Below are 22,457 nucleotides of genomic sequence, written 5' to 3'. Positions count from 1 at the left end.
TTCTTCTCTGCCCTACCAAGCACAGTCACTCTAAGCATCTGCTGACATCTGAAACGCTCTCCTTTCAACACGAGCAGCGAGATCTAGCTTTGATCTCATCACCCTAGAGGGGTTCATTTGTGTCTGGAAAATGCTTCTTCTTGCAACACAGCCACAGAGTTCACATGGATGTAGTTAAACTGAGGCAAGAAGTCAAGACTGAGACAAAAGGTCATGTAGACACTAAGTCTGAGACTGCACTTTACTTTGACCTGCTCACAGCTTGGGCAAACTGATCTAAAGCTGAGACTGAAAGGCAGTAAGTCATTCACAGACGTAAACTCTTAATCTCTCCCACACCCAGTGAAAGGGTGAGTCCACACTGTACCTCACAGTGAAAACAAACTGCTCTCCTGTTACAAAGATAAACTAAAGCTGACCTGGAGTAGCCACCAAACTTGTCTTCAGTGTCCCTGGTTCAGCAGGGGCAGCAGGACGCGACCCCTCCATGGAGGCTCCATCCTGGGAGTTGGTGCGAGAAATGGGCTCAGGAGTTTTCTTCTTGCGCTGCAGACCTTTCTGGATGGACTGCGAGTCTGTGGGTAAGTTGGCCAGCTGGTGAAACACGTTCCGCTTGCGGATAACAGCATAGACCAAATTGGAGTTCCCTGGGAATCACAGCAACAAAATGAGTAGAGAAGTAAGCGTCTGCCAATGAAGCGTGATTGAACGTGAAGCGTGATTGTGGAGCGAGCTCAGAGAACCATGCTCCCACCCGTTAAAAGCAATGGCTCAAGGAACAAAGAGCAGAGTTCTGTACTCTTTTATCCGTTACAAAGCAGTAAGGAAAATGAGTGAAATCCTTCCCAGGAGGGAAGGTTGACAAGAATTGGCTTCGAGATTCACATTCAAACAACGAGAAATAATGGGACGCTTTAAGCCATAGATTACCACCTGTTTTGGAAGAAATGTTTGTTAGTCAAGATTCAACATTTCTCCATCTTTAACAAAAAGTACATGAAGCGAGTCAGGGACATTCTACTTGAGGAGAAACAGGCTTACAATAGGAAAGACAAAAGACCAGAATTCCCACCATCTCTAAGGTAGCAGGAAACAGAATGAAACTATCATCTAAAATAAAATATAAATCACACCCACAAAGGCTGCTGTAGGATCTGTCATCCACTGCTTGCTAGTCTTCCATTAGGTAAGCAGAATGTACACTCCTGACTCGTGGTTTTAAAGCAAAACATTAATTTTTGAGCAAGAAGAATTAAGAGCTCCCAGCAAGCTAAGGAACCTCACTCTCATTCCCTAGAGGTAAACAGTTGTCATGTTTTTAGGAGGGAAAGGGTAAGGGATTTCCTGGAGAGATAGCGAGTGCTAGAACTTTGTTTGAATGGGGCTTTTTGGTCATCAGCTCAACAGCTCTGTCAGAGCAGAACAGAAAGGCACTTTTAAACGTTAAAGGAGATGGAAATTGTTTTGTTCCCTCACTTACTTTATTGAGCAACATGGGCAGTTTTACAGCAGCATTCAGCCAGCTACAACCTAAGCCTTAACCATTCCCTTTCCCTTCTTCCTCTCAATCCATCTCAACTTCTGGTCTGTAGGGGACTGAGGTTATGCTGACAAATAGCAGCCCTTCACTTTGCTCTAAGCCAACCCATCTGGATCAGTACCCAACACTGGCTGCCTACTAACCCAAATTCTCCAAGCCAGACGATTCTCCACGTGGCTGGTTTCTACACTTCTTCCCTTCCATCGTGAATTTGGACTTTCTCTAAACTAGCACAAACCCACTAAATACAGCAGTCAGTTTCTTACCATCAAACTGGTACTGAATTATGTTGTTGAAAACTTCCAGCAAGAAGAAAACAAGGTGGTGGTTCTGGACAGCAGAGAACAAGAACCAGGTGGTGGAGAAAGCCTCCAGGAGATGCAATAACTTGTTAGCAGCCACCATGGAGAGAGACTTCAGGTACGGAGACACTGTAAAAGGCAAACAAAACTGGAGATAGAACAAAGGAGCCACACAAATACACCACTGATGTCATTTCTACCACCTCCTCACCCTGCACTTCTTAGAAAGCCTTGTGGAATAGCTGAGCCCAACAGGGCTCTGCAGAAATCTTTCTAAAAATAAGAGAAGCTAAATATAGATATGGCCTAGGAAAAGCAGGTGTTTCTGCTTTCAGAGTGTCTTGTGTGATTTTACATTAGTAACACCATATCTCCCGTGCCTTCTGAAAAGCGTGACAACTGGAGCCACCTGGACACCTGCTAAACCCAAGGAAAGCCAATGCCACCGTGGGGAGGTGGCACTCCCTGCTGGAGAGGACTAGCACTGCTGCCACCCTCACCAGGAGGTCTGGCAAATGCCTTCTCCATCCCAGAGGGGATCCAGGAACCCTGCTGTCGCTCTCTCTGTCTTATCTGACCAAGTCCAGGCAATAAACCCGCAGACAGGTCTGATCTGCAGCAAGTATCTCTAACGCAGAACAGAAGGGGTCAATTTCCAGCAGCAGTCACTGACACTGGTAGATGTTAACTGGCACAGGTAGGAATGCAGGGAGAGGCAGCGAGAGCAGCTGCCCCCTCTGTGGGTGGTTGTTTCACACAGCAGGGCTTACCGTTCACAACGATGGTGAGCAGGCAGTCAAAGAGAGGCTGCAGACGCTGATGCCCGCTGGTTATGATCTTGTGAAAGACCTACGGCAAGGAAAGGGTTCTTGAGCAAGGCAGCACCTTACTGAAAGCACCCTCTCAACCAAAACCAGTGCCACCCCCACACTAATCGCTACCTGACACCATTCCTTCCTAGGCAGGGCCCTGCATACTCCACAATTACACAGGTGGGGAAGGCTGCTCTCACTGCAGACTTGTGCTCCAGGAGCGCAAGCTTTCATTTGCAAGGAATCCTTTGGGGATGTGATTATGGCTCTGCAAACAGAAACTGACTGTGAGCTGCTCCAAAATGCACAGCCAGCCCGAGACAAAAATAAGCAACCAGGAAGTAAGAACTGTCTTCACCTCCAATGGAGTTTTGTCTCTGAACCCTAATGATAGATGCTTGAAATACCAAGGAGCTAATGATCTCACATTTGATTTTAAATCCAACTTCCAGCTCAAATGTTTGTCCTACATTTCTTAACTACACCCTCAGACGTGGACATTTTCAAATGCCCCACAACCAGTTCAGACGTTTTCAGTCTTGGCCTTCCCACCTCCAGCAGGCGTGCTTGCAGAGCACGCAGCATAATGAAAATACAGAGATAATCTGTAATTAAAGTATTGAAATATAGCAACAAAACACACAATCAGGAATAGTTTTGGTGAGCAGACTTCTTTGAACTCCCTCTAATGGGAATCTCCTTTTGGAGGTTTAATCAGACGCTCCTGAGAAATTCTTCCCTAACAAATGAGCGCTAACATGCCACGAGAGCACTACAAAAGGCTGGTACTGCAAAACGTACAGCTGTTTGTAGGCAGTATCGTGGCTCTCATCACTACAGACCGAGGGATGAATGAAATCTTGCAGCAACCTAAACCTGTGAGACTGAGCTTCGTAATACCGTTGTCGCCCTTCTGACAAACAACTCTGGTTACTTGGGACAGAGCCAGCAACGCAGTCAGATCTCCTGCTTCTAAGCCTGTTAGAGATCACCCACCCACCCCATTGTGCCAGGCCCAGAGTCCTTTAGACACTAGACAGCTCCATCCCAGATTCTTCTTCTTTGGGATCATCTGCATGATATATGCCTCCTGCCAGACACATCGCCTCAGGTTAACAGAGAGAAAAGATCCCACCAGTTCTTGGATACATCCCACACACTTTTTAGCTGTTCACTGGGCTGACAGCCTAAGAAGGATCAGTAAATTGTTCTGCTTCCTCCTTCAGTCCTTTGAGGAGGTGTGGAACAGGAGTTGGGAGAGAGAGAAAAGGACTGCTGGAGCTATACTCACTATGATGAGCAGATCCGCATGAGTCCCTGTGAAGACAGGGATGTCCATAGGCACTCGTACAGAATACGGCTTGTTCAGTCGAACCCCAAAGTTACGCTCCCCACTGAGAAGCAGGAGGATGAAGACCCCGATGTGCATCAAGCCCACTCGTGCTGCAGAGGAAGACAACAACAAAGAACATAAAACATCACAGTAAGACCAACGGGCTGCTGAAAACAGGAGGGCAGCAAGGACAGAGGAGAAACGCAACGGGACTAAAAGAGAAACTGCAGAGACCAGAGTACACTGATAAGGGACACCCCCCACAGAGTTCCTTCCATTGTGAATACCAGTGTCTGTCTCAAGCCCCAGTGGGGCCACTACAACGCTAAGTCTCAGGTAGATTATGCTTTTCCTTACATCCTTTATGTAAATCCATTACCCTAGTAGGAAAGATCTGACTTCTTCCCACTGTCCAGCAATGGAGTTTTACCCAATTTATACCCAAAGCAAGAACAGATTACTCACTTCTCCCTCTTCATGAAATCAAGGGGGTGGCTTTTGGCATAAGGACTCAAAATGAGTTAGCACATGCTAAGGATCCCCCTCCCCGTTCTGTGGTATAAACCATGGCCTTCTAGACCATTACAAACGCCAAGACCCAGGTAACTGAACCACTCCGCTTCATGACTGCGGAAGACTAGGGACATCCACTCAAGCTGCTATCACATCTCAGTGGTAAGGAAGAAGCATCTTAAAAAACACTCAACTGCTAAGCACAGACCATCCCAAGCATTGAAAATAACCAACTCACACTGGTCTGCTCTGGCATCGTTGAGAAAATACAAGATTGGGACAAGGATGTCCAGAACATCACTGCTCTTCAGCACAAAGAAGAGGAATTTCTGGAAAGAGAGATTTCAGACAATCATAAAGAGATTTGTGTGTTTTGTTTTTTTCCACCATCCACAGGACTCAGGCTGGATAGCTTCAAGCTAAATAGTCTCTCAAGAATATTAAAAAGACTGGTATAAGCATTGGGACTTTATCCCCAGCATTATTCATAGTTATTTTCATATCTGCTCCTGTACTTGCCTCAAGCACTGACCTGTAGGAGCTGAAGCCCCTCTCAGGCTCTCCCTGGGGCCAGAGCAGTCCCAGCCCACCCAGCTGGGAGCAGTGCTGCTGGCAGGAGCAGCACAGTCACAGCTCACAGCCCTTCACCAGAGCTCTGTCCAGCCTGAGCCACACCAGGTTCAGGGCAGCAGGCAAACAGGAGGGGCAAAGCCCAACAAGAAGCAGATCCACACCTTGTTGAAGTCACAGAGTTTCCAGAATAGGACAAGGAGTTCCTGATGGAATTGGATCTTCTTGGCAGAGTTTGGCAGGTAGGTCTGGACCAGCGGGTTTGATAACAAGCGGGCCACTCCTTTCAGGATGAACTGGAAATCCTGCTGGCAGACCAGGAAAGAGACTGTGGTGGGTTCAGGGCTAGCGCGATCAACAAGAAATCAGGCAAGAAGTAGTTCAGGACAGGAGCACATTACCTCCTCTCGGTGTATTCTTGAGAGGTAATTCACAAACAGATTGTCTGGTCCTGGAGGCTGCGTTCAAAGACAATGAGTGAAATGCTTACTGGCAACAGGATTTACTCAAGAAGTCAAGTGTTACCACTGGCTCTGGGCGCTAATGGCTCTCATTTCAGCTTTCCTTTCTGAATGATCCAGTTTTAAATACTACATGACAGAGCACCTGGGGGATCAGTCAACTCAGGAGCTTTTCACTTACATGCTCCTGATCCAAGTCACTGACCAAAACCTGGTGGTTTGGTTATCTATGGCTGTTTAGTGTCCTACAGAAAAGGAAAAAGAACGGGGCTGGAGATAGCAGACTGCAAAGGAGGGTTGCTGGGCCCTACAGGTCAGCCCCACATACAGAGCAAGCTGGGAGTTCAGGAGACCATCAAATACAGATCCCAGTGTCACTCACATCGACATCATCCATGGCCGTGCCAGTGGTCGTGCCATCCACGGTGGGACTTGAACTGGTGGAGCTGTCATAGTCCAAAGTGACAATCAGCACCTGGGCGGCCTCCTCCACGAGGGGCTCGCGGTAGTCAGAGAAAAGCAGGTGGTTGTAAGGGATCCCGTAACCCACCGGGTCGTAGGCACAGACGACGTTCAGGAGCGAGGTGAAAAGGGGAAGTGCATGTCTGGGCAGGAGAAAACATTCTCAGAAGGCAGAAGCAAGAAGCAAATGGTGCTGCCCGGGGAGAGACAAGCACTTCTCCCCAAGATTTTGGGATCATGACAAAATACTAGCACCTTCTCTAACCCACCTAACTCCATGACAGCAGCCCATGACTGAGCAGCCCAGAGACAAGAGCTGACACTCCACCTCCCAGCCGGTCTCCTGGACTACAGCTGAGAAGGAAGGGAAGGTCAAAAAGACCTCCGAGAGTGTGGCCTCCCAGAGGAATCTTGTCCAGACTCCGGAAAGGTTTAACTGTGCTGCCCCAGTGGGCAGCTGTCACCTGAGGAGCCCAAAGTCCCGGAGGAGGGAATGTCACTAGAGGGCAGCAGTCACCTGCCACCACCAACCACTCACTGCAGTGCCACACCACCATCCCCACCAGGGAACAGGATCTGCAGCAGGGATCTACAGCACTCCTCCTTACCAACACGCTCCCTGGGAAAAACCTGAAGGCATTTCTTCCTCTAGCACCCAGTCTCACACTCTCACCTGTTCTCCGTAGAGCAGAAGAACTGCACCCAGGGGTTGGTGTTGCTGCTGTCTGAAGAGGGAGGCAGATACATGGCCTCTGAGAAGCAGGTCAGCAGCAGTTTAAGCAGCTCTGTCCTAAAAGAAGGGAAGAAGAGGCCAAGTCCTGGAGCCGTTCAGGAGCAGGGACTGGGTACAAAAGGCACAAACACTTACCACAACAAAATATGAGAAAAGCTCAGTACCATCTAGAAAGTCCTTCCCACAGAAAACTGAGCCCATTTCATTTCATAAGCAACATTTCATTCATAAGGACTGGCACAAAGTGCAGCAGAACTTCTTTTTTGGGGAAAAAAAAAGAGATACAGAGCTCCTTGGCCATTTCAAAGCAGTGTTTTGCCAGTTCCTGTTGCAGACACTCCAACTCCCGTATCACATTACAAAAAGTTCTTCAAATGGACAGCTGGATTTCTTTTTTGCTGACAGACATGTTGGCCCTGGGAAAGTCACAGACATCCCAAGACGCAAGTAGAGCCCATCTCCCTCAGACCCCCTCTCCTGATCCCAGCTTTGCTCCCTTCTCCCTTTGCAGACTCCCTTACCTATTCAAGTCATGGATGTAGTTAGGCTGTGGAGAGTGAGCAAAGCCCACTCCTGCCTCCCAGATGTACTCACAGCTGTCAATGGAGTGGATATCTTCTGCTGTGTCCTGTGGAGAGAAAGAGGAGGTCAGAGCACAAGCTCTTGCAAGAGTTGACAGTGCTTCTGGAATCCAAGGCAGCCCAGCTCTCATCTTTAACAGTAGCAAAGAAAGCAGCTGAGAGGCATCCAGACACTCAAGCTGTACATACCAGCCCCACCCAGGCAGCATCCCTGAGAGAGAACCTCTCATCTTCAACAGGCACCGGGTATCACGCAGACTGAGACCCTTCCTCCAGCACGCCAAGGTGCAGTGCTTGCCACCTCCACTGGGAAGGGTCACCCGGCACCAAAAGATCCAGGACATGTTATGTTCTCATATGGGATGCCTCACTACCTCCTCTCCTTTCCTCTGCATCTCATGAAACACAGCCCAGGTCAGGCTTTTTCCTTTTTTCTTTCCAGATCAAGAGCACCACGTGGGGGGTCCAGTTCCTGCTCAACACCTCCACATTATCTCAGAGCCCATCATACTGCTTTTACACACGTAACGGTGACCTGCAATGGCTGTGCATCAAAGGCAAGAGAAGCAGCAAATTACCCCTAATTTATACTAAAAGCACATACTGCTGTGACTTGCTTTTCAGAGGGCAAAGCAAGAAGGTGACTCTCCCAGTCAGAGCCCTCCCACCCCCTTGACAGCTCCTGGCATGACTCCCGAACTCCTGCTTTGCAACCTGAGGAGATGAACCATAGCAGCTTGCCCTTCTTTGTCACAGTCAGTTGAGTCAGGGTTGAAGCAGCTTTGCTGAGACAAGAAGGCACTGAACACCACATGCTGACCCTCCAGAAATGATAGGGAGCAAGGGCCCAGATGAATACACTCACATCAAGTGCACTTGGCACACTTTGGCTGTCTCTTTTCTTGGGTTTAATTAAGCAAATTCTATTTTTTCCCCTCCCTGCAATCAGGGAAAGCACATCAGAGGAATGTCTTTAATTGCTCAGGGTTCCCGCTGCTCAGCTTCCTTCCCTCCCTCCCATAATGGCACTGATCTCAGGACAGCAGGGCTTCAGGACAACCAAGATGCACTCACCACCTCATCCACGACTCCCACAAAACCATGCTGACAGCGGCCATTGCAGACACAGAGGCAACTGCAGCTTCCTCTACAGTCCAGGTTTTTCCTGCCTTCCTACTCGCTTCATGCAGACAGGACAGAACTCACCTGCTGCCTGGTTTCTCATCCAGCTACTCAGAACAATTCTTTCTGAGATTGGAGTGCCCGAGATCTCCCTTCACAATCAAATCTTTAACATCTGCCACGCACAAGCTTCATAGAAAGAAATGCAATTGCATCCACACACCTGCTTCTACCACGTGTGACTAAGCGGGAACACTAGGAGGAGACAGCACATTACTAGCCATCATTACAGTGGTTGCCCAGGTCTAAAAAAGCAGGTGTTTATGTCTTCAGAGAACTCAGCCTGTGCAGGTAAGTGATAAACACACAGATGCAGGCACTGTGCATGACAGGGGGATCCTCCATTCCTAGCAATAATGCCAAAGCCGACTTCAATAGAAAAACAAACTGTAAAAAGACCATGGGTCTCTCCCAGGTCTCCTTTGTCAATTCCCTCCCACCACTTACTCTTCCTCTTTACTCAGTTCTCCTTCAGCAACTACCAGCCACAACCTGTACCTCTGGGGCCATATGCTGCTCTGCCATGAGCGTGAGGTGGTTGTACTCACCTCTCTCCTCTTAATCCACAGTCAGATGTAAGAGCACAGGTCAAACCAGAGACAGCTAGGCAAAGGCTGCAGAGGCTGCAGGCAGCCGACAGGCAGCTAACAGCAAGTAACACAAAGCATTCGTGATCCCAGTGTCTAATTAGGTTTGCTTAACTTTTTAAAGAAGCTTCATTAAAGAAACTGTTTCTACCACTCAGAAAGTTTGAGCCAACTAGACAGTATTCAGGTTTGTTGGGGGATTCTGCAGTCATCAAATACACGTTAGTTGATCATGGTGTGGTTTTTTTATTATTATTATTTTTTAACTTTACTTCAGAGCAACACCAAAAAGGAGGACTGCCCGCTTTTGCTTATAGACTATACCCACAATAAACACCAGAAAGCTTTGGGTTGGGGAGAAGTGGAAGAATATGTCCTTAGCACATCTGGTAGGAAAGCTGGTAGTTTCAGAAGGAACTCCTCTGAAATAAAGAGGATCACCGTAAGTATCAGAACACATTTGTCTTTGCTACATGATACAGAGGGAGAGCAGGTGGAAAGACACAACAGAGATCGTAGATTCATTCACATCACAGCACCTGGAGTCAGGCAAACAGCAACTTCCTGCCCTGGACTGCGCCAAATTGCCAGGGAATGGAGCAAGGTGCTAAAGGTCTCTGCTCTGCTGGGAGCAACAGAAGAGCAGCTGTTTGCCAGCACGACCACATCCTCCTGACAGGCAACCAGTAGTGCAGGGGTAAGCAACGGCCTCTCCAACTGAGACTCACAAAACAGTCCTGGAACATCCATTTTTTGAGGACACAAACACCACAGAGTGAACCCAAACCACTGATCAATGTTTTTCAATGCACCGTGTGTTCAAGCTCAGGGACTCCATGTTTTCCTGCCTGCAAGTTAGCGAGGAAGCTGCTGAGGTCTGCCAACATGCCCCCACCATGCAATTAATCTTCCTCTGTGGAGGTAATTTCATGATTCAACTCACCACCGTGCTCCTCCGGTGGCTTTGCACAGTGAAGTCAGGACAGAAGAGCAGATCTGCAACAGCAAGGAGCAACGATTCAGCCAGTGGCCGGGCATTTTCATCATCGTCATCCCCCTGAAAGTGAGAATTGTGGAGGAGTATTGTCAGCACAGGGTTAGCAGAGAGCACACAGTAACACTACTGTAACACAGCAGAAGACATACTCCCCCTGAACGCGCAGGGAGGCAAGAAGTTACAACAGGACATGAGGGAGAAACACACAAAACCCACCCATGAGAGGCAAAAATTTTGCCCTGGGAAATGATGACTGAATAGGAACAAGGTCTTCAATGAGAACAAACTGAGCAGGCCCAGAGATGTTGGGAAATCAGAAGAGTAGCACTGGGCACTGCCACGTGGAGATGCTTGGCTTACTGAGGGCAAAAGGAAAGGGATCCATCTACAGAAAAGATGGTTTTACAGTCACAAAGGAAATGAGGAAGGTGATTCACACAGACAGCACTAGGAAGAAGCCAGGCACCAGTGATAACAAGTGTAAAACCTCTACAAATCCTGTGTGGGCTGCCAAGAACTGGAGGTGACAGAAGAGGGAGAGGCCACGTGTAGCGTGCTCGCGCCCTCAGCCTGCCGTGGCAGGGCAGGCATGACAGCAGAGGGGATTTTGCAGTCTCCAGCACTCAAGGCAATCACTCAAATCATGCCTGGCTACTCCTCTGCAGCTGTTGCCCTGGGAAACCTTGCCAGATCCTGCCCGTCAGAGAGCATCCTGGATGGGAGGCTTCCCCACCACGCACTGGTGCTGGGGGGCAAGGCAGGGGGCAGGAATGGCAGGAGCTTATCTGTCTCAGGCAGGCTTCTGCCAGCCTGTGCGTGACACATGGCTCTTAAATCCCAGCAGGCAGCCATCGGGGACAACAGCCTGTGTGGCTCTGACGTCTGTCACAGCGACTGCCACCGTCAAAGAGATCCCGGATGTGAGGAGAAGCCCGGAGAGGAGGGACGAAGCTGTCAGGCAGGAAAGATGCTTCTATTCAGGAAGGATGATGAAAGGAAAAGCACTAGGGTCCGTGGGGACTTCTTCTTCAAGAATGATCTTTGCTAAATATAGCTTCAACTGCCAGAAAAAGTCCCTGTAGGCTCCGGGTACCACCACATCCAAAACGGGAGACATGCAACAAGCCAACAGATCTGTGCAGTGTAGGGAACGCACCCAGTCCTCTGCAGATCTCTTGAAAGATTGCTGTGTTTTTCAAAAACTGTCACCCATCCCCTTCCTAAGCACAAGAACGTAACCCTACCAGTCCCTGCCTAATCCCAACACCCCTGCTTCAGGGACTGCATCCACCCACACACATTCCCTTGACCTTTACAGGAGGGAGGGACCCGTGCTCCAGGAGCTCTGCCACCCATCACCACATCATGAGGCAGGCAAAAGATAATCACAGAGATAATGGCCCAGGCATATCCTCCTGCTCTTCAGTTCCAAGGGAGAAATCAGCCTTCAGACAGCAAAACAGTCGCTCCTAGATTAGACGTGACCCCCACCACCCCCCGGGTCTGAGGGCTTTATTTCTCATCCCCTGGCAGGCAGCTCAGGCAGCCTTGCAGCTGCTTCTGCATGGGGTTAAACGATGGACCGATGAACCACAGCAGCTCCCCAAGCATTCAGCAGGCACCATGCGTGAGAATGGCACCCCAGCACAGCACATGTACGCTGGGCTAGATTTCCTCGGGGTCACCCCACTACTCAGAGGCTGAGAAACTCTCCTCCAGCTGCTGAGCAAGGTGGAAGAACAGTTGTAACAGCAGCTGGATCAGAGCGCCCGGCACCTCGCACGTTCCTTCCCTGAAGGAGCAGGGTTCAGCAGCTCCCCCGTTAAGCCTCTCCAGCACTCTCAGCCCCTGCAGGGATCGAGGGGTGGACAGCCACCCTCCCAGTCACACAGCAGAGCTGCTAGCAATAGCTTCCTCCTCCCCTTGAAGTGGCCTCAGGCGAAACAGATTAGAGGTGGCAGGTGGAGAGAGCGCAAGGTTAGGTTCCTGCTGTACCAAGCAGTGCCAATCCCTTCCAGCCCTCCCCCAAAACACTGCAGTACACAGGATATTCAGGGGAAAGTAGGCTCTTTGGCACAGTCACGCTGACCTGCAGATTCAGAATTTCCAGGAGAGCACTCTCCGTGCACAAAACAGCAGCTGCTAAGGGAGAGAGCAGTTAAAGAGTATTCCTGGCCTAACTCGGCTGTGTTTTCAATGCTATTTCTCTTATTTGCAAAAGATCCTAGAGCATTTTTAGTGCTTTTCTGTGCAGAGGAACAAAATTGTGCCCAGTCTGCAAACAGAGAACTGTAGGGAAGTTCAGAGAATGCCCTAGGTTACACCTGTCACTGACAGGGGCACAAACAGGACCTAATTCTTTAATCACTCTTGCTCAGTTGTGGGCTGCACCCAGCAGCTGGATAAAACTGCCACAAGCAGGATCTTGAACCACGATGCTGAGAGCTTCTCTAGCACTATTTGCTTTAAATGTGACACGGTGAAATCAGTAGAAGCACTAAAATCAGTGAAACCTATTTCAGCTCGACTCTATTCTTAAATCCACTGTAGTGAATGCAGTAAGCTCATCTCAGTTTTAATGAAGACATGCAGCCTTGAGTACCGCTCTCACATCCATTCCAATTCATTCCTCATGCTGGAGAAGCTCTCTCTTGCATACTGGCTCTCTGTCTCTACAGATACACTCCCAAGTGAAATATTCAGATGGCACAGCAACATGTGCTAAGCAGAGCAGCTGGGGGTGAGAGGAAGAGCACCAAGAATCAAAGGGAGCTACTCAGAAGATGCCACCTGGCTCCTGACCTAACACAAGTGATTGCACTGCAGCTGCCCCCAAATGCAGGGAGGGTCTCCTCGCTGCAACCTCCCAGTCGCCCTCCAAAAAGAAAAAGAAGTGCCAAGAGACAGACCCCTCCTCTGCCAGCCCCAGGGACAGTTGACCAGAAGAAACCTCTCCAGTCTGGGTCCTCAAAGATGTAAGGCAGGATGCGGGTGAGGAGCCGGCAACAGTTCAAGACGATTTGTCTCTCCTTCTCCGTGTGGCAGCCGCTCTCTGCTCCCTGCACCAGCTTCTCCACGGCCTGAGGGAAACAAAAGGCAGGAAGCATTAGCCTGGACATGAGCAGGAGCTGCAAAGCCCTGTCCTGCTGGTGGCACCCTCGCATAGTTAGGGTGCTTGGAGCCCATCTTCCCTGAGTTCAGTGGTACAGTCTGCACCGCTGTCTGAAACTGCCTGCAAAAATGGGCGTGATGGTCTTAACCAGAACTTCTCCAGTTTCTTCTGTCCCACTGCAAGAGACCTGATGTGCCAGGAGTAACCCACGCAGCACACGTAGTGTGGACAGGGAGCCACAGCACCACTGGGCTGCTCCCAGCACCACCCCAGGACTCCCCAGACCCCGGAGAGCAGAGCAGATCAATCGGCCCCACCACACACACAGCTCAGGCCAGAGCCAGGGCAGCAGCTCCGCGCCGCATGGCGAGAGGCACTGCGCAGAAACACACAGCCCAATGACCTGGACGAGCTGCTAGGATTACAGCAGGCACTCTCCTGACCCAGGAGGTGGGAGCCCAGCTGCTGCCCATGGCTACGTGCACAGTACAGCCTCCAGCAGAGGCTGTCAAGGCCCACTTTGCTTCTGCACCGCTGCGCGGGAGGGCGGTGGCCCAGGTTTCCCCCGCTCAGCCTGTGAACAGGACTGGTGCTCTGGGAAGAGAGGCTGGGATGAATCTTCACAGTCTATGTGATCACTGTGACCCCAGCAACGGGGACAATCACACTGGGTTTTCCAGGACAGGGACGTGGCTCTTGAAAGGCAGCACCTACAGCCCCAGCAGGCAGCGGCAGGACTTTCACCCCCCAAAAATACAAAGGCAGCTCCTTCCCCCAGCACCTGCACCCTTCCTCTTAACCCTGATCCCAAGGGGAAAGAGAAGGAGAACAAAAGCAGAAACATCCAGCAAGGATTCACGGTGCAGCTTTCTAATTCATGAGGTCAGGTGTCCCCACTTCTTTCACAGCAGACTGTCTGGGTCACTGCTAGTGTGCGTCACTGCCTTAACGGGCATTTAAACGCCGCTTGTGCAGTCCCAGCCCATCCACGCACAGCTCCGTGAGGGGGTGTAAATATTTTTTCAGCCACATTTATACTCTGTTCTGCGGGGACATTAGCTGAGACTCCAGCCACAGCTGCAAGTGACATTTCAGCCACGTTGTCATGCTAAGTCAGTGTCACACCACGCCTGGCACGGGTTGTGGCCTTCAGCCTCACAAAAGCCTGCAAGAGCCTGCAAACTCCTCCGAGCCAGACATCCCAACATCAAGGGGTCCTCAACGAACAGCCCTGCCGTGACCAGGTCTCCCAACACGTCTGTTATCAGTGAAAAGAGCCCATATTTTAGTCTTGTTTAATTGTGGAAAGAGGACACAGAGCTGAAGGAGTTACGTGAGAAGGGCTGGGGATACCTGAACTGACCAGTTCCCAGTCTGCTGCTTGCCAGAAGCAAGGAGACAGCATGAAGGAAGAATCACTGTACTTTTCCCTCATTTTTTATATCCTTCTTCAAACATCCACTCTGAGGCGAGATACCCGGCCAGGGTACCTTCAGTATGATTCAGGAAGTCTCGTTTGCGTTTTGCAGAGCAGGGAAGAAAAACAGGATGGTAACACCCGATTTAAAGTGGGAAAATGCCACTCAGAACATTCCCAATATGCCAAATTCAAGGCTGCTCTTTGCATGACTCAAATCAAGAGCATCGTTAACACCTGCACTTTCCCAGGCAGCATAAGGCTGTTCCCGGAGCAGTCTCAGCTGTTGCTATCCAGCTTGACAATTTGCCAGACCTGGCGGGGTGGGAAACAAGTCAACGTCCCTTGTGCTCCACGCAAGGACATGGCAACACCAGAAGCCGTACCAGGGATGTTCTGATGTCACGGCAAGGAAGAAAAGGCTTCAGATCTCCCCCGCAAACTCATCCAGGGACTTTTACAGTGACAAACTCTGCACCCTTCTGGGATCTATGAGCTTGAAGCCGAACTGATGCATGGCGAGGAGCGATTAGAGGTGGACACAGTCCGATGGCTCAGCCTCACCAAACGTGTGCAGCCTTGGTGTGAAGTGCCCTAGGTGGGAAGCCCTCTCCATGGCAGACACGATTCATGAGGGCAGAGTGACACACGGGATGAGGACAAGAGGGAAAAGGCTCCAGAGAGAGCAAACGTTGGTTGTGGTCTGTGGTAAACCAAGAGAGGAAGTGCTGAGAGTTATCATCAGGGGAGGCAGGGACAAGCAAGCACAGCATGGGGTGCAAGAGGGGACCTCAGGAGCCACGGGACTCCATGCAGGGACACCCCCTGCCAGCTCAGCACAAGGCAGAAGGCAGTGCCAGCCTTACCTTGTAACACAGGGTCGCCAAGTTGGAAGGTGACTCCTCTCTCACCGCTCGGATCTCCGCAGCTGGCACCAGGGCAAAGACATCCTGCACTGACGTGGCTGTGTCTGCCCAGAACTGGTCCCAGAAGGCATCATCCGTTGCCTCCACAGGCTGTGGAGAGACAGACGTGGTTACAGGGGCGGAACTACCAGCCCGTGAGGTCTTTCATGGAGTCACAACCAATACCAAGCCTTAGCTTGTCAGCAACCTAGGGCACGTGTGACAAGCTCTTTACTCAGGTGCACGGGCCAGGCTGCTGTCATCTGCCCTGTCCCCTTCGGAGCACGCTGAGGACAACCCAAGCACGCACCAGCGTTGCTCCTACTGTAACCAAAGCCTCTGGGAAACGAGCAGGGATGTCCCACGTTAGGGCACAGACACACAGAGCCGACAGACCCACCTCAAAGTGTTTATGGATGCAAGGGGATTGATCTTCCTGAATCAAATATTTATGGGCAATCGGACTCCGTGCAGCCAGTTGCTGCCAAGGCCTTGCTTTTAAAAAGCCCTGAGTGTGCAAGGCAAAGAGGAAGGAGGGGAGCAAGACACCAAAAAAGCAAAGCAATTAGTTGTACTCCTGTGGCCTAAGCCCATCCTCTAGGAACATACCTCGCCCCACGACCTCTTCTGGCTCTGAGGGTTGCCTCAGGTACAGAGGGTCGCCTCTCCCACCAGCACCAGCTTCTTCTTTTTGCAGTGCAAGAACAAGGATCCTCCTCGAGCCTGCCCTGCAGCCCCAGCACTAGGGATGCTGGCCATGAGGACGGTCTGTTTGCCACACAGCAGCTGGACAGTCAGGAAAGACACAACTTTTCGGGCAGCCCAAGCCCAAGCACAAAAATACTGACGCTTGCCAAGAGATCGGCATCACCCAAACAAGGCTGGGGGCACTCAGCCAGCCACGGGGTCCCGCTGCGTGCATGGGATAAATACACAGGTATGATTTCCTGATGGCTGCAGGATTTCATTCAGAAGAGGAAAATGGAAGTGCTTCCAGAGGTGTTTCCCCAGCTGTGCTGAAGCACAGCGGCCTGCAGCCTCCCACCCTGCCCTCATTTGGGATGAGGGGCAGCTCCTTCCCACAACATGCAGGGGCTCCAAAGCGAGCAGCAGCTCTTGCAAAGCACGACAGTCAGCGCCGTGGGTGGGTCTATCACGTCGGACGGGAAAAGGGCAGAAACGTGAACGTGTGTTCAAGTTAAACAATCCCTGCCCGCTCCCCAGCTCCGAGCAGTCGGCAGCACGCTCAGCCGGGTCCGCGCTGCGCTCCTCAACGCAGCCAAGACGTGGTGCAGGGAAGAAGCAGCAGGACCTGAGCTCCCAGCCCGAGCTCGCAGGTGACACGTGTCACCACCGCCTGAGGCCAGAAAGCAGAGGAGGCGCGGGCAGGCTGCCGCCAGACTGGAACAGCAGGTCGCTGCCCTGCAGCTCTCCTCCTGGAGCTGCGGTGCCCTGGGGCGCCGTGTCGGTGTCCCGGTCCTTCCAGGCACGCGAGGAATCAGCCCAAGCCACCCTCCAGCCCCAAATGAAACCACAGGTGGTTATGCACCTGCTTAAACCCTGCTCTGGTGCTGAAACCCTCTTCACTTTATCACCTGGCCACCAAGGCAAATGCCCACCAAACCCTTTTTCAAGGGAAAAGCAATTTTTCCAAAGGATCCACGCTGACAGCTGCTCAGAGGGGACCTGTTGGAACAGCCAAGTGCTCTCAGCCTGGCTTTCAGGGGAATCCAGTTTCCCGAGCACGCAAGGGAGCTGTGCTATCCCGCAACCTGGGCACCAAACACCTCAGTGGGAGCAAAGCTATTTTGCAAATCAGATCTCTAATCGCACTCCTCTTTTTGAGGAGCATTTGGAAAACCCACCTAGGTAATGCAGGAGACACCCTACACTTCCTCCCCCCCCCTTCCAAACCACAACCGCGCGTCTAATTGCCACATGCACTCCTGGCTGCCTGCCATGGCCACTCCCCCTGCCAACAGCGAGCAGCAATCGCTGCTAATTGGAGATCGTGCATAAATAAAGGCTCCCCTCTCATCTGGAGGGGAAGGAGAAAGCCATTTCCCTCCAGTATACACAGATCCCTTTACCTCCCCATAGCCTGAGGCCTCCTTGGAGGTGGAACAGAGCCGCGGTTTTACACGGTAGCTACGATGGATTTAGCCTCCAACTAAAATGACTCGGAGGTAGAGGAGCACAGCCGTTACCCGAGCTGCAACGTTGGATGCCGCGGCCACATGAAAGCCGTGGCTGCCATCTTGGCAAGCAGATGATGCTAAAAAACCATTTCTTTCCTTTTTAATAGCTGCAGCCAGCCAGCTTCCCATCCAACAGATGGTATCCCGCGTACAGCCCTGGGACAGGCACTCTGCACTGAGTCACGCTCATCCCTGCAGCCCCCCCGTTTTAATTAACAGCCTGGCATCGCGGAGCTACTTCATCCACATAACATTCATCTCCTCCGTAGAACATTACTGGATGTTTCTAAGCTGATTGTACTCCGCGCACAGCATCTCTGGGGATCTGAATAGCCATTTCCTCGTGCTGAGCTCACCCGACAGCTTATACCCAGCAGGCAGAAAAGGGAAGTACAGAGACCTGGAACAGCCCTGTTCACCAGCCACGGGTATTTTCATTGAAAACGTCAAGATTGAGCTACAAGTGCTGGTACTGCACACGCTGCAGTGACAAATCCCAGTGCCGCAGCCAGCCTTGGCTTCAGCAAGAAGAGCTCCACGAGGCGCTGATCCCTCATCAGCAATATCGCAAGCTGGGGCCACTTCACATCCTCCAGATCAGCACAGATGTGTCCTCTCTTGGCGAGGGAGCCGCAGCGTACAAAGAACCAAATCCACCCCCATCACTGCGCACAGCCTGCTCTGCACCAGCGGTACACGGAGAATGAAGACTTCATTGCTGCGGCAAGAGTCGGGGGATCACCACCTCCTGTCCACCCTGGCAGCACGACTGGCACATCTGGAGAGCAAAGAAAGTCCCTGAAGCCCCTTGCAGAGGCCTCCCACTTGCTTGCTGGCCACACAAAGGCAGGATTAGTCCTACTGACCAGACTTTATTTCCCAATCGTTATAAACTTGGGGTTTCAGGTTCTTTAGAACACCATCCACACACGCTGCAGGAATCAGAAAAGGAAGCCACGTGGCTTAGAAGCAGCTTGCCAGCTTCTGAGCAGAGAAACACAGACCTGACCGAGCAATCCCAGGCAAACAGGATACATGGCAGGAAATATGAAAGCAGAGTGGAGCTGACCTCGTCCTACAAACAGGAAAAGGTCCCAGAGCACAGCCTCCCCCCATTTGTTACTGTCCCCGGCCTGAGGCCAGCATCACCTTCACTTTCTCATTCAACCCCTTCTGGCTTTTCCTATAATCCCCCTGGCAGGGTATTTGCACCCTCCTCCCAACCAAGCCCCACTGGCAAGGTTTTCCAGCCGGAACCGCACAAATTCAGCTAATGAGTAACAGCAGCGTGCTCCTTTCTCCCCAAAGGAGGCAGAATTCTAGAGTGCAATGACCATGGAGCCATTCATGCAGCACCTGATTGAGCTCGAGGAGATCACGCAACCCTGCAGGGCCAGCTGGTTAGCTTCAGACAATTCAAGCACCTCTCACCACGTCTGCGAGCCGCTGCGTAAAAGGAAAGTCAGAGGACAGATTTATTCAAAATGTTAATCAGTAGCAAGACTCCATCCTTGCTGCCAAGAGCAGCAGATCCACACGGTTATCTTAACAGAGTGTTTTTTTTTAAAAAAAGGATCTTTATGGTCAGCAGCGCAGAATCAAGGAGAAACCCCAAATGAGACTTTTACCAGGTCTCTGCTCCCGCAGAGCACTGAAAAGGGAACTGGAAAATTGGATTTGTGGAAGTCCGGCAGTGAAAGCCTAGGAGAAGAGTCAGCTACGTGGAATGTTAGCTACAGCTTTGGTTTTAAGACAACAACTTTGCTTTTGATCAGCCTGGGAGACTTGGACATTTGAATACTTTCAGAAATAGGCTACTCAGAAGCCGGTGTCTCTCTAACCATACGATGTGTTTTTATCAGGCTCACATTAACAGCCCGCTGTAGTAGTGCATTTGCACATCAGTGAGAGAGACGGGAGGGGAGTTTGTCCCTCATGTTTGATCCTTCCAGCTCCTTTAAAAGCAGAGGCACAGCTGGCATTTAAATCTAAGAAGCTAGTTCACAAGATCAGAATTTCTTATCTTCCAGTCGGTTGCTTGCAGAAACCATTTAATCTCCAACTAACCGAGGAAAGAAAGCACGTTTTACCCAGCAGCTGGGGCTCCCAGCTTCAGTTCTGTGCCCTGCCACCAACGAGCTGTCGTACTGACAGCCCACGCTTCTTTTCACCTGTGAAACAGACAGAGCTTTTATGGGCACTTTGGGAGTTAAAAACCAGTGAAATCAGTTTCATTTTCGTCCATCCTTCGTCTGACTTTCAAGTTCTGCGCTCCGCATGTGCTACAAGCATTGAAGTATTATGCTACCTACAGATTTTTTACATTTTTAATGTTCACATAGGAACATTCTTACTTAATGAAAACCTGCAGATTATAGCAACTTATTTCTAAGATAAAACTACCTTCAGCGTGAACTCTGAACATTCGCCAGTGAGTGCTTTCTGCTGGACCACTTCCTTCCATCAAAGCCTTGGGAAACACTGCAGAGTGCATTACTAAGCTCATGGTTTCACGTTACCAGCGATTTGATGAAAATCTATTCGCCCGGCTACCTAATGTAAGAGGAGAAGGCTGCAAAGAAGGAGACATGCTGCTGAAAAAGCAAAGTGTATTTTAAGCTAATGGCTTTGAAGCGGGGAGTCGATTCCATACGCTGCTGCAACTTGGTTTTGAATCCAGACGCGTGTACTGGGAGGTTACACGGAGGTTGCTGCTGGTGCAAGCTCGGAAGGCTCCAGGAGAGTCCAGTCATGCATCCTGCACAAGCAAACACCAGTGCCCTTCTGTGGTATGTAAATATGGGAGCGCCAGTACCCCACCCTTTTTCCACATGGCAGGCAGTCTCACCTAGCCCACAAAGCTGTGAAATGAATCCGGTCAAGAACGAAGCCTTCTCTCCTTCCTTTTATTCAGGGCCCCAGCAAGCCTCCTTTCCTTGCACACGTCAATAAACTGGGGGAGGGGAGCGCTCTCCTCTTGGCTGGCAACATGAAGGATTGCCTCATACAGGATCTTCTTTGTGAGCAGCAGACGGAGAGGATACCTTGAGCTAACACAGGCACTGAGAAACTGGGCTTGATTTTTTTCCCCCCCAGTCTCACTTCAGAAGCATGTTCCCTGGTGAAGGGAGGACAGCCCAAAGCTGAAGGCACTCTGACCTGTTTTGGCGCCCAAAAGAGACTTTGGAAGAATCCCTTTGAACATTAATGCATCCACTTCTCTTTCTGCCTGAGGATATTGTGGAACATCCACAAGAGAAGGTGTTTTTAAGGACACGTTCCTGAAAACCATTCGTGAGCACTGCAGATAGAACCAGCACTGCTTTAGAGAGCACAAACACAATTGATTTCTTACAGGCTCTTACAGCCTTACTTTCTGTGATTCATTTCCCAGTCCTAGTCCTCGCCTCATGACTTTTCACAGATTACCTGCCCTTACCCTTCACCCCTTTGTACCCATACCCTGTTTTTCTGACTCCATTCTCCATCCTCACATCTATTTCTTCCATCACCTCTCAAGTTTTCCCAGCTGCCATTATTGCCTCGTCACCAAAGGCAGCTCAGAACAGCAATTCTCTGTTGTAGCTCAGGGGAATGTGATGTGATTTCCCAATAAAACAAAATCCCTCTGCCCCTTGGACACAAAGACAGCCTTCTGCTTCTCTGCCAGCGTGCTGCCACTGGACCCCAACTTAAGACAAGGACCAGGACGTGCCCAACATCTGTTCCACCTCCAGGCCACCCCACTGCACACATAGCCCTGCCTTTCGTTTAATTCACACCTCTTCAGCCTCCAGAAATAAAGCGTTATTTCACAGCTCACAGATGGAAGCTGCTTCTCCTGCAAAAACACCATCCTAGCAGCACAGTTGGCCAACATCCCCTTCAATTAGTTATTACCCAGGTACAGGGCAAGATTTTCCACTGATATTTTGAAGGGGAAAAAATAAACAACACATAGGAAGCGCTGTGAGGCACAACGCGTCGGAGGTCGCCAGCACCGTGCTGCAGGCACCGTCCAGCCACACGTCACCCTTCCCTGGGAAGCGATGGGTGCCACAAGCGTGCTGCCGACCCCGCTGGCACCCACAGCTTCCCCCAACACCTCCGCACCCCGGGGAGAGGCGAGGTGAGGGCTGGGGGCAGCTCGCCCCGATCGCCATCTGCTCCCTGCATCATCCCTGCAGGGCTGCACCGCCTCGGCCCCAAGGCGGTGGGCCCAACCTGCTGCCCGCTGTCCTCAGGGCACGCAGCCCTGCACACGAGGAGCCCCGGAGGAGAAATAGCAGCCACCCTCAGTAACACCCTCACTAACACCCCTGCCCTCAGCACCGGGGCTGTCACGGCCGGGAGGGCTCGGTCAGCCCGCCCCGGTCCCCTCGGGGCGGCTCCCGACATGGCGGCCCCCTCCCCTCCCCTCCCCGCAGCCACCCCGCGACATGGCGGCCCTCACCTGGGTCTTGGTGGTGAGCTGGATCACGGCCTTCCTGAAGTTGAGCTTGGAGTCGGCGCTGCCCATGGTGCGGCGGGCAGGGCCGGGCCGGGCCGTCCCTCACGGCTCTGCTCCCTCCTCCCCGGCCGGGGCCGCCGCTGCCTCCATCCCCGCTTCCCTCCTCCTGTCAACCCCGGCTCGCCGGCTCCTCCTCCTCGTCCTCCGCCAGCCTGCATCCCGCCTCCACGCAGGCACCTTCCTCCTCCCCGTCTCCTCCCTCTCTTTCCCTCCCTCCTTCCACAGCTCCCGGCCCTTTTCCA

The 22,457-nt window shown here is 51.3% G+C and overlaps 1 protein-coding gene across 2 annotated transcripts in view; it reads right to left on the bottom strand.

The window, feature by feature from the left end:
* The window catches only part of HID1 (HID1 domain containing), a 29,423-nt gene extending 7,050 nt beyond the window's left edge, over nucleotides 1-22,373 (bottom strand). For both annotated transcript variants that reach the window (XM_035342266.1, XM_035342267.1), the window contains exons 1-14: nucleotides 22,159-22,373; nucleotides 15,469-15,618; nucleotides 12,983-13,153; nucleotides 10,020-10,133; nucleotides 7,248-7,354; nucleotides 6,667-6,783; nucleotides 5,914-6,136; nucleotides 5,472-5,528; nucleotides 5,235-5,375; nucleotides 4,739-4,829; nucleotides 3,946-4,097; nucleotides 2,613-2,691; nucleotides 1,807-1,971; nucleotides 420-647 (exon numbers count right to left, since the gene is read on the bottom strand). In XM_035342266.1, coding sequence (XP_035198157.1) covers nucleotides 420-647; nucleotides 1,807-1,971; nucleotides 2,613-2,691; nucleotides 3,946-4,097; nucleotides 4,739-4,829; nucleotides 5,235-5,375; nucleotides 5,472-5,528; nucleotides 5,914-6,136; nucleotides 6,667-6,783; nucleotides 7,248-7,354; nucleotides 10,020-10,133; nucleotides 12,983-13,153; nucleotides 15,469-15,618; nucleotides 22,159-22,224 — 1,861 coding nt within the window. In that variant the 5' untranslated portion in view covers nucleotides 22,225-22,373. The remainder of the gene's footprint in view (nucleotides 1-419; nucleotides 648-1,806; nucleotides 1,972-2,612; nucleotides 2,692-3,945; nucleotides 4,098-4,738; nucleotides 4,830-5,234; nucleotides 5,376-5,471; nucleotides 5,529-5,913; nucleotides 6,137-6,666; nucleotides 6,784-7,247; nucleotides 7,355-10,019; nucleotides 10,134-12,982; nucleotides 13,154-15,468; nucleotides 15,619-22,158) is intronic.
* Between the last annotated feature and the right edge of the window lie 84 nt (nucleotides 22,374-22,457).

The sequence above is a fragment of the Oxyura jamaicensis genome, chromosome 18 (assembly GCF_011077185.1).
Source record: "Oxyura jamaicensis isolate SHBP4307 breed ruddy duck chromosome 18, BPBGC_Ojam_1.0, whole genome shotgun sequence".
NCBI classification, from domain to species: domain Eukaryota; kingdom Metazoa; phylum Chordata; class Aves; order Anseriformes; family Anatidae; genus Oxyura; species Oxyura jamaicensis.
The sequence above is the reverse complement of the archived record's forward strand: the minus strand, read 5'-3'. Positions and strand labels throughout refer to the sequence as shown.